Source organism: Eumetopias jubatus, unplaced genomic scaffold, assembly GCF_037043125.1.
Source record: "Eumetopias jubatus isolate StellerSeaLion01/CBP00866 unplaced genomic scaffold, mEumJub1_p1.0 scaffold_9, whole genome shotgun sequence".
Taxonomy (NCBI): domain Eukaryota; kingdom Metazoa; phylum Chordata; class Mammalia; order Carnivora; family Otariidae; genus Eumetopias; species Eumetopias jubatus.
Genome location: NW_028274815.1, coordinates 22,635,154 through 22,646,760, shown reverse-complemented (window position 1 = coordinate 22,646,760; position 11,607 = coordinate 22,635,154). Strand labels below are relative to the sequence as shown.

At 40.4% G+C, this 11,607-nt stretch overlaps 2 protein-coding genes across 4 annotated transcripts in view; one reads left to right on the top strand and one right to left on the bottom strand.

Annotated features, from left to right (window-relative positions):
- The first annotated feature begins 22 nt into the window (after positions 1 to 22).
- CCDC121 (coiled-coil domain containing 121) lies at positions 23 to 3,202 on the top strand. Its single transcript, XM_028099512.1, has 2 exons — positions 23 to 526; positions 998 to 3,202. Exons 1-2 carry the CDS (start codon positions 180 to 182, stop codon positions 1,959 to 1,961), a joined length of 1,311 nt encoding a protein of 436 aa, XP_027955313.1. The 5' UTR covers positions 23 to 179; the 3' UTR covers positions 1,962 to 3,202.
- Positions 3,203 to 6,150: 2,948 nt separating this feature from the next.
- ZNF512 (zinc finger protein 512) overlaps positions 6,151 to 11,607 on the bottom strand; it is a 30,550-nt gene continuing 25,093 nt past the window's right edge. For all 3 annotated transcript variants that reach the window (XM_028099525.2, XM_028099526.2, XM_028099527.2), the window contains 2 exons: positions 11,242 to 11,340; positions 6,151 to 8,169 (listed from right to left, as the gene is read on the bottom strand). In XM_028099525.2, the coding sequence (XP_027955326.2) occupies positions 7,861 to 8,169; positions 11,242 to 11,340 (408 nt within the window). In that variant the 3' untranslated portion in view covers positions 6,151 to 7,860. The remainder of the gene's footprint in view (positions 8,170 to 11,241; positions 11,341 to 11,607) is intronic.

Below are 11,607 nucleotides of genomic sequence, written 5' to 3'. Positions count from 1 at the left end.
TAGCGCTAAAGGGGAAGACGAAGGGGCGGGCCGGGCGCCAGAGCATCCTAGCCTCCCAGCCAACTAGCGACAGTGGCGGGGAAATGGAGGGCTAGAGAGGGCCAGGAAAAGGGACACTCACCGTCGTAGGGGAGGGTCTGGGAGGAGCAAAGCTCTGGTCCCCAGAAGGGCGAGACGAGATGGGATCCCCAAGACAGGGCCCCCACGGGTCGAAAATGAGGAAAGTGCGTTTCTCTTTCGGCCCCCAAGGAGCGGGAGAACCGGCTGCTGGGGCTTACTCGGCAGCCGATGAGGTTCAGCAGCTCAGGGCTGGACCGGCCGGGACTGGGGCGGAGTGCGACCCCGGGGGTTGCTGGGCAGCGTCGAGACCCGGGGAGCACGGAACGGAGAAACTGCGAAAACTTTCCGCAAGGGGACGCCATTTCCAAGTGTCGCAGGCTCCCGACAACCGCGCTCCCTCCTTGGCAGTCACGGTCAGTGAACCACGCCGTGACCTTGGAGATGAACGCTTGGATTCCTGGAGCAAGTAGGTACTGAGGGGGCGCTTCCCTCCACGGAAGTGTCCTCGGATACCGGAAAGGTGGTGGAAAAGCCGGGAAATGTATTGCTACTCTCGACCACCCCGGCTGTGCCTGTGGTCCTTTGTAGCTACTGCAGTGTTCAGTAAATCCTAAAATCTAGGTTTCACACCCACACTCTACCACTTGCGGCGGTGTAAATCGTGGCCAAGTCATTTAAATTCTCCGAACCTGTTTTCTCTTCTTTAAAATGGAGGGAATACCTCACAGGGTCGTAGTGAATGCGTACTGTAAATTGTAAACTACACTCATTCATCTTTACCCCTAGCTGTATTCCCTGGTGCCTTGCATAGTGGCAGAACCATAATAGGTTCTCAAAAATATTTTCTTGTATGAATTAAAGTACAATTGTGCATTTTGTATTTACTAAATTTTCATTAAGAATTGATGCGGGAATGTCTCACTTGTTCTTCCTTCAGGTTTGCTAAGGACTCTAGGAGTTCCCCTCCACCATATCTTAGTTTAATAAATAATTTTTTCAAGCCAGAGAAGCTAAGAAACTCAGAGATGAGGTTTAAAGAGAAGGCAATGGTGGAAATGATGAAGCTGACCAACCAAATAAAACAAGCTCAAGTCCAGCAAGAATTACTAATAGAGGAGACCAGGCAGCTGTACGCTGAAAAGTTACTTGTCCAGACTGAAAACAAATTCTTCCTGGAATACCTAACCAACAAAACTGAGGAGTATGGAAGGCAGCCTGAAAAGCTGTGGAACAACTATTTACAAAAAACTGAGGAGATTGAACGAAGGAGGCAAGAATCAGCCTCCAAATATGCGAAACAAACTTCAGTGTTTAAAAGGGAGCTCTTGCAGAAGGAAAAGGTCCAATTCAATTTAAAGCAGCAGTTGCAGGCACTGAGGAATGTTTCACTATTAAAAGAGAAACAGGAGAGAGAAATACAGATATTACAGGAGGAGAAGAAGAAAACCCAAGCTGAGACAGATGCAAAGAAACAGGAAGTCCGGGTCCAGTTACTCCAGGAAAAAGCATTCCTGGAGAAACAACTGAGTGAGCCAGACATGAGGCAGTTGGGAAAGAGAAAAAGAAAGGAGCTTCACAGGAAGGCCCAGGCCTTGGAGCTGGAAGCAAAGCAGTACACTCTTGAGTTCTACTGCAGCATCGGGAGAGAGAACCGGGAGTTAGGGAAGAAATTACTGCAGCAAATTCAGCAATGCCAGGAGTTGCAGGCTATTGAAAGCCAGTTAAAAAATCAGAAGCATCAGCTACAGCAGGAACAGTGGTATGTGCAGTGCTTAATCCGGGGGAGGCAACGATTGCAAAGAAGGCATAATTGGTGCCCAAGACAGGATGCTCCAAAGGCCACAGTAACACCTCCCCTGAGTACCAAACCAAGGATTAATCCAAAGCAATTCCTAAAATAACACTGATTCAATAAGGACTGGAGTATTCTTATGTGCTGCATACACCTGGTTAGGAAGGCTTTGGGACCTCAGACTGCTATGGTAAAACATCCATCATGATGTGTTAGTGTGAAAGATTAGGTGCGTTTTTCCAGCGGTATGCTAGACATTTGTGCCACCAGCTTCCCTTAAGTAGGTTTTTCCTTAATTAGATCTTGTTAATACGGGATGTTCCTTAAGTCTCCAGATAACCTAATACCATTTCCCAAACACCAGTACATTAAACTAACTCAAGAAAAGCACCTTGAGGTAGTGAAAGGCAAACAGTTGTGTGATTGATTTCATCTAGCTAAGTTAGATTTCTAAGACTAGCATTTCAGATTGACTTTATATAGTGCCTTCTGCTCTGTAAACAATCAGTTATCCTCATGTCTCTTGGTCAGCTGCACACAAAGAAGGCAAAGTGCTTTTCAGCTCTTTTCCAGGTCTGCACCAGTGACCAGGCGGGTCCTGCTCTAGTTTTGTCAAGTGAAAGAGTAATCTAACTAAAAGGCATGTTCAGTAAGAGCTATAGGCTGGAGGAGGGGGGCGGAGCACTGGGCAGAATGACCTTTTGTCTGATGCTCAGCCCCGACAATTTTAGCTTTGAATAAATTGAGAAGGGAAGAGCAGATAAAGGGGATGTCTGTTAGGTCAACTCTTACTTTTGAAAATCTTGTCTGTGAAGAAATACCTCTAGCATTAATGAGGTCACTGCTTATTTCAGGAAAACATATGAAAAAAGTTTTAAAATACTGGGACAACTTTAAAGAGTCTTGTGCCATCTATTTCCCTAACATTCTAAATTCTAAAACAACAAGTAAGATTAGTTAATGTTAGATATAATAAGTACTTCAGTTTTAGGTTAATTACATTTTCTTACTACTGTGTGTGCACTTGATAGTACATGAAATGCCTTTTGTAATCAGTATGTGCCTTATGTTTGTTTAGAAGCACTGGAAATAATATTTTTAATTAGTAGAGACTTTTAGGGTAGTTTTTAAAAAATTTTTTTGCACTTAATGACCCTACTGATGGCTGGACTAGTTATTTGCATCCTGAATCCTAGTACAGGAATATAATCCCATATTTTAACATCACTCCTCTATGGGAAAATAAAATCAACTTTGTTTTCCAGAAATTGTCAGTGATGAAAAACTTCAAAATAATTTTCCTGAATTTTCAGTTTTATTCCTATATAAAATGAATTCCTTTAAAACTGTGGAGTGAAAATTTTTTTCTCCCTCAATGCCTTCTAGCTTTAACAATGTTTTTGTTAAATGTGTAGTTTGTTATTAAAAATAAAAACCTTAGATTATAATGTATCTGTTTTCTCCAGTCTCTTTTCTACTCCATCACTCTTCTTACTATTGCTTCCGCATGTCTTAACTCATATTAGTGTACACATAATAAAACTGCAATTTTAATACAGAAAGTAGAATTTTAGATAGTATGCAGGTACCTTAACCTGAATACTTTGGTTCTTGAGCTGAATATACAGGAAGACTGAACTTGAAAAACATGGTAACCAAGACAAATTTGAAGCCCTATTCTCTGTGGATGCAAAAGTACAAAAAAGCATAGGAAAATACATACTAAGGCTGATGAGGAATTGGAAAGTAGGAGGGATTTAGAATCTTATTATTCTGCTGTGAATTTCCCTTCTGCCTTTGCTGTCCCAATTATCTAACTGGGGAGTAGATAACTTCTGTCCCATACATTTATCTTTAATTCCTATCATCCCAGATAATGAATCTGGGGTATTGCATTATGTCTATCCCTTTCAGAGTGAGGCCTCAAGGGCTTGAAGACTTTTGAGGGTGAATCATCTGATAAAGGTACTTTGAAACCCATACCTGCAAGTGAGCAATAGGTTGGCCAACTAATTTCTCAACCTACTTTTAATCTGCTTTGCTATGAAGAAAATTAAACAGGGTGATGTTACAGAAAGTGCCTTTCGATGGAAAAGACATCCAAGGTGAAACTTAGGTTAAGACCTAAATGATACAATGAAGTCTACCTTGCAAAAACCAGGGAAGAAGCCGTTCTGGGCAATGGGAACAGTGAAGGTAAAGGTCCTAGGCTTAGTAGGTTCCAGGACCTAAAAGGTGAATGTAGCTAAAGTGTATTGGGGAATGGTCAGAGAACAGAGGTGGAGTAGAGGGAGAGGAGACTAAATGGGTTAGCAGTGGGAGCAGAAGGCCTTTCAGCACAAAGAGGTAGTGACTAAGTGCACTGGGAAACCAGCAGGCTTTTAGCAGGCGAATGAGGTCTGATTTACAATTTTAAAAACTCAATACAGCTGTTACGTGGCGTGTATCCAAGCCAGTAAAAATCAGAAGGAAACAATCAGGAAAGTATTACGGTCTAGCCAAGAGATGATGATGGTTCAGACCAGGGTGGCTGAAATTGAAGTAAACAGAAAGAAGAGAAGACTAAAGGGTGAAGGGAAAATGAAAGGTTAAGAATGAAGCACAAGTAAAATTTCTAAAATGTTCCCTTTTAAGGAGATGAGCAGAATAATTGGTGAGAACTGATTTTTAAAATGAAATATTTCAGACACACAATACAGAAGACCAGAACAAACTCACTATCCACCTTAAGAAATAAGGACTTACAAATTCACTTGTAGTCCCTCTGAATCCCAGAAGCACTGTCCTAAATTTGGTGTTTATCATTCCTGTGCATGTTTTCATGCCACATATACATATGTATATATGATATTAAACTATAAATATACTAAATACAAATATATACAATATAGCATAGAGTATTTTTTACATATCCATAAACAATATAGAGCATTGTTTTTGCTTCTTTTTAAACCTTGTATAAATGGCACACTTCACATACACTGTAACTTGCTTTTCCCAGACATTATTTTTGAGATGTATTCATGATACAAGAAGCCCTAGTTAATTTTGTAGCATACAGTATTCCACTGTATGATTCTATCCCTTCTCCTGATGGACAATTCGACTAGTATGAGAGTAGGCTAACAAACCCAAGAATGTATAATGCTTCAAATAACAGGTATTTTTTTTATCTGCAGCAGTCTCAGACAGATGTTCCTGGTTGGCAATTAGTCCTTCATGGGATGAGTCAAGGCGTCAACTATTTTCCATCTTGTGCTCTGCCACCCCCTAAAGCCACTCTATTATCTGCATCTGGCCTGAGGAAGGGGAAAGAAAGCATAGAGCTAACATTCACTTTCTTAAAAGTTCTAGCCTGGATGTGACACACGTCACTTCCACTCACATTCTTCTGCTGAGCAGTTAGTTGGCTACCCCTTCACTACAGGGGCAGGGGGCTAGAGGGCTGGGAAACATAGTTTAATCATTTGTCCTATAATCCTGTAACTCTGCAAGGTGAGAGCAGATTTTGGTGGACAGCTAGTAGTCTCTGCTACGCGTTGTAAATGATACCATGATATCATTCTTTGTTTATGTCTCCTCGTACACCTGGGCAAGAGGATTTTTCTCTGTATGTACCCAGGAGTAATAAAACTGCTAAGTCTTAGGGCATATTTTGAGCTTGACTAGATACTCCCAAATCATTTCCAAAGTGATTGTAACAATTTACGTTCCAAACTGTGCATGAGAGTTCACATTCTCCACCACCTGGCTATACTCGATATTTTCAAATTTATATTATTCCAATGAATTTGGTTTAAAAATTTAAAAACTCTAGTATGATTACAATACTCTCTACTGAGTCCTGCTGAGACCTGGCCTCAGGAAGGAAAAAAAATTTTTTTAAGATTATATTTATTTATTTGAGAGAGAGCCTGAGCAGGGGGAGGGGCAGAGGGACAAATGGACTCCCCGCTGAGCAAGGAGCCAAATGCCGGGCTCAATCCCAGGACCCTGAGATCATGACCTGAGCTGAAGTCAGATGCTTAACTGACTTAAGCCACCCAGGAAGGAAAAATTTTTAAAGTGCCTGCAAGAGCCCCGGATGAGACTGGACAAGTTTCCTGTATTAATTCACTTTAATCTCAAACAAATTACTCATTTTAACCAGCAGATTTCAGGGGATAAAAAACTACCAACCCCGCATTTGGTACTTCTTTAAAACGCACTCCCACGTCTAGCCATTTTCTTATCCCCATATACTGTGTCAGCAAGGAGTCAAGTAGCAGGTCGGAGTCAATGAACAACTGGAAACATCATTCTAACCGACAGTCATTTATTTCTTTTGTCATTGCCCAACATTCCCCAAGTCTTACTCACCAGAAATTAATATAGCTTCTTCATTTCTCCTCCCTGACAATCCTCATCTACCGAAAGGGTTTTAAGGGTGCAACTGCCAATGAAAATGTAGAGTGGACATACCACATCCTTGACTTGTTTCAAAACTATCTATTCTGGCAGTATCCAAATCTGGTTTCAATGCTCCCTTGTTTGAAAGTGGTCTTCACAAAAGCCCACATTTTAAAGCTATGTGGAGCAGCACAGAATACAGAGTTCAAGAGTAGTAACAGCCTTTCAGAATTTGAAAAGGTAGTATTTATCCATATCAGGGTTCAGGGTCCTTGCTTTTTATGTGGCAGATGCCACCAAAATTGGCAAGAATATATAAGACCAATATTTGTGGAGAAAGGGAAGAGAATCTAGAAACCCAACAACAGAGCTGTTCTGAACAATGCTCCAGAGAAAGCCAGCCTCAAAGAAAAGTAGCCCACTAGACATTTTTTATCAGGTAGGCATGAGGTACAGAAAAGGAATTTTTCTTTCCAACACCAGAGAAATATCTACATCTGGTGTCAAAAGTCTCAAGATATAAAGAGGACAGAACTCCACATAAAAAGAGGACAGAGGACAATATTCTCAGAAAACTCCAAGAGACAGAGGTTGGCTAAAGGGAGGAATAAAGACTTAGCACAGTGTAGACTAACAAGTGAGGTCAAGTCCAGAGGAGAAGGAATGTGTACCTTGGCTACCAATCTTAGTGGCATTACCAGGAACACTAGGATTCTGGGTCAAAACATCAAGTGCAATGTGGTATTTCTCAATCCTTAAAACTGGGGGAGCAAACAAGCTTCTGGAGGGCACTGATCATAGCAACTGATGAGGCCTCAAGCCCCAAGAAAGTCGAGGCAGTATTTATTGCTTCTTCTACTTCCTTCTTTCCAATCATTTTCACGTTTGGGACATGTTAATGTTTGGGCTGCTTTTCATGCTTGTGGGTCTAGTCAGACAGTCACTGCTACTTGGGACAAACAAAACATTTCCCAATAAAACCAGTGGTAGAGAGGTTCTAGCTTTTTCATCCTAAATCCATTTTCTTACTTTCAAACCTAAAACCATATCGAGAGAACAAACAGCCTCCATAAAATCTGTTTCCCAAGGAGACAGGATAAGCTTATTATATGAGTGACAACAGTTCTAGCTTCTAGGATTGTTATATCACAAATACAAAATGATAAGTATGATTTTAAAAAATTAATTTGGAATTGTTTTATAAGCGAGATGACGGAATGACTACTTAATCAGTGGAGAGTCCAAGAACATTCTATAGCCCAGGAAGGAAAAGGACAACCAAACGGGTTTCTCAGTTTTGTACAGGGCAAGAGGGGCCCATAGTTGGCCTTAAGAGGGAGCTCTTTGGGCAAGATAAGAGAAAAACAAGAGGACTCCAATGAGGAATAGCAGGAAAACCTACCCAAAAGGGTTGGGGGTGGGGGTGGGGTCAAAGTGAATAAATAGGGAGAACGGTGAAATTTACACAGGAGGAATGAGCTGAGAAAGTCACAGCCTTACACAAACAGCTGAAAGAGTACATTTCCCCTCGCTCAGCCCCCGTGACTCAGTCCTCCCAGCACAGGTCCCCGTGACAACAGCGGCACATCCGCTCTCCTAGGAGCTTCCACACTGCCTGCCTACTTCCTTCCTCGTTTATGATTAGTCTTTGGGGGCTTTACTTTCTGGAACTGTGCTGGCACCGGCTCCTGCTCCGGTTCCTTACGGGAGGTCGACACTAGCAATTCCTCGTTACTCCTCCTCTGATCCTTCCCTACTCTAAGACTCAGCTCTGCCTCAGGAAGCTCGATGCCAGGCTGCTGCAGCCTTCGCAGAGACCTTCTGCTCCTGTGCTGCTGCCTCCGCTTTTCTTCTTCTTGCTGCCGCTGCTTTATCTTCATTAGCTTTTCAAAGCTTTTGGTTGTTGTTGGGTTTACAACGAACCAATCCTACAGAGGCAAAATGGAAAAATCATCCAGTCAATACACAGTAGAGAGCACAAAGAATGGGTGCGGGAAGAAATTCTTTTCTTTTTTTAAAGATTTCTTTATTTGAGAGAGAAAGAGAGCACGAGGAGGGGGTGGGGCAGAGGGCAAGAGAGAATCCCAGGCAGACCCCTGCCAAGCACAGAGCCCAACACAGGGCTCGATCCCACAATCCCAAGATCATGACCTGAGCTGAAATCAAGAGTCCGACACTCAACCGACTGAGCCACCCAGGCGCCCCCGGTGTGGGAAGAATTTCTAAAAGGCATGGTTAGGGCAGAACGCAGGAAGAAGGAAACAGATAGGGAACCATAGCTTGTAATTCTGTACTTTAAACTGGGAGAAATTCAATACAGAGTAGTCATGAGCATTTATTGTGTAAGACATGATTTGGGGTACTTCAGTAGGTGATCCACAAAGTCTGTTCACTTAGCATCAACCCACTCATTTATCTCCTTTATAAAAATCTCATGAGATATAAAGCACGGGGCCATACGAGATTCTTATTTCATGATAGTATAGTGGTTAAGGGCATGTACTTTGCAGCCAGACGGCCTAGGTACAAATCCCAACTGTTTCTAGCTCTGTGACCATGGGGAAATTACTTAACCTCTCTGAGGCTCAGTTTAAAAAAATAACAGTTGAGGAACATGGAATCCAATTATGAAACATCCTTGCAAGAGAAAGAAAGAAAGAAAGAAAGAAAGAAAGAAAGAAAGAAAGAGGAAGAGAAAGAAAGAAAGAAAGAAAGAAAGAAAGAAAGAAAGAAAGAAAGAAAGAAAGAAAGAAAGAAAGAAAATGAATTTCAACTTGAAATCAAGTGATCTGATCAGTCTTCTAGGTCTACCTACCAATTTACAGGAATTACCCTGAGAGAGGACCACCACCACAGAAATGCAATCAGCAAAATCCAAAATGTGTGTAAACGTATGTGACAAATGACTGCTTCTTCGGAGGAAAGGGGAAACTCCTAGACCTGCAGTGTCCAGTGAGAGAGTCACTAGCCACATGTGGCTAATAAGCTCTTGAAAAACGGCTAATCCAAACTGAGATATGCTTTCAATATAAAAAATACACATTAAATTTCAGACTTAGTATGAAAAAATGTAAAGTATCTCATCAATAATTTTTATTGACTACATGTTCAAAAAATAGTATTTTAGCTATACTGGTTAAATATATTATTATATATAATATGTTATGTTGATATATTGTTGATGTATTATCAACATTAATTTCACCTGTTTTCTTTATATTTTTAAAAATGTGGTTACTAGAAAATCTTAAATTACATACTTGACTCACGTAACATTTCTATTGGATAGCACTCTAGAATAAAGCATACAGTATATGGACCTTTTTTTTTCTTGCTCCTGATTTGAACAAGCCAACTGGAAAAAATTATGAGGCAATCAGGGAAATTTAAATAATTTAAATAATGACTGGGTATATGACGATATTCAAGAACCACTGCTAATTTTTAGGTGTAATGATGGCTGTGGTTATACATTTTTAAAAAGCCCTTATATTTTAGACACACACATCAAAAGAAGCAGTGACAGTGGACATGGTATGTGGAATTTGCTTTAAAATAAGCCTTTAAGGGACAAGAAAAGTGGGTGTGATTATAAAGGAAAACAAGACTGGACATACACTGATGTCTGTTAAGACTATTCATTATAGTATTCTGTCCATTTTCATGTATTTGAAAATTTCTGTTAAAAAAAAAAAAGTAGTATAAGAAAATGTGAGGCCAAGAGGGAAGAAGAGAGTAAAAATGTTTTACCACTACATATAATTCATAAATACAGGCACAAATCATTGAACTAATGCTTGAGGAACAAGCCCCAAACCAAGTGAAATTTGTTGGCTCCAACTTTTTAAGAAGAAACTGGAGAAACAGGTTGACTACATAAAGGCCAGATTCTGTCAGGAGATTAATTATCTTTTAAATAATTCCTGAGGTATAAAAAGGTACCCTATTATTGTAAAAAAGATAGGACTGCCTTCCAGAAGAAATCTCAGATATAGAAAGGGATTCCCAAAGCTTAAGCCTGTAAAACAACAGGGACCACACCTGATGACACTAACTACAGCCCACGTTGTTAAGAACTATTAAATGGGAGGGCAGAGAACAGCTAAAGGCGCTTGCTCTTTTTCCTTATCAGGCAACAATAGTTTCTACAGTAAGATCTTCCAAGAGAACGCACACTCTACTCCTTTAGCTTTTGCAACACAGGTATTTAATTATACAGGAAACAATTTCTCTATTCACCTGTATTACTAAAAACTTGTCCTAAGAGAAAACTCTTGACTTTCTGAACCTTAAAGCATTTTTATACAGAATTGATTCTGTAATTTTGAATATTTACAAACCTTAAGAAAAGTTTAATGAACCCTAGATTTACTATGGTTAACTTCTCTTCCCTTTTTTCCTTCTTTTCGTCCTTTTGCTGAACCATTTGCAAGTTATCTGCAGACTTATTTCATCCCTAAAAACCGGCATAGATCTGCCTAAGAACAAGGGCATTCTTCTGCACAACTACAATACAGTGATCGCGTCTGGGAACATGAACACTGACTCATTACTATTATTTAATGAGTCAGTATTCCAATTTCTCCAGTTGTCTCACTAATGCCCTTTATAGTTGTTTCTCTGCAGTATTTGAAACAACATTAAAAACCAGTTGCTCAAAGACATTAGAATAGGAGAAAACAGAAGCATAGAGATGCCTATAAAACAAGAATTCCAAAAGTATAAATTCAGCCTTGTGCCCAAATGCCTGATTTAACTGAATTTAAAAGAACCAGAAGAGCTCAGGGATGCTCACACTTACAGTGAGCTCAAATGCTTTCACAGAAAAATATAATTATGCCTCTAATTTTACGAAGTATTTTAACTCCATCTCTGGTAACCACTTTCGAGTTACTTTCCTCAACAGTCCTAGCCCATAAAAACACACAAAATGCTCCTTTCTTGGGGCATATGTATGGGTTCCAGAGGATCACAAAAACATGGGCTCGCAGGGACCTCACCTCGGCATGGACAGAGTTGATATGATACTTGACACCACTCTCTGACACAAATTCTTTTTGACACAGAAGACACTTGTATTTTCCAGCCACAAAGTTTCCCTGTTTTCAAGAGAGAAAGAAAAGGGAATTACTGGTAAATTCAGGAACACATACCTGGGTCATGTGTGGGGATCATTAGAGATGAGAAAAGGGGATTTTACTTCAGCAAAGGTAAGAAGGAAGAAAATCCAAAACAGCAATATATTTAGGAAAACCAGATTGGGCCAGACAATCACTACTATAAATCTATCCTAAAATAATTCTATACGTAATACCCCCACCCCCTCAACTCAACCTGAAGTTCTCCTACTTGTCTTATAGAACGTA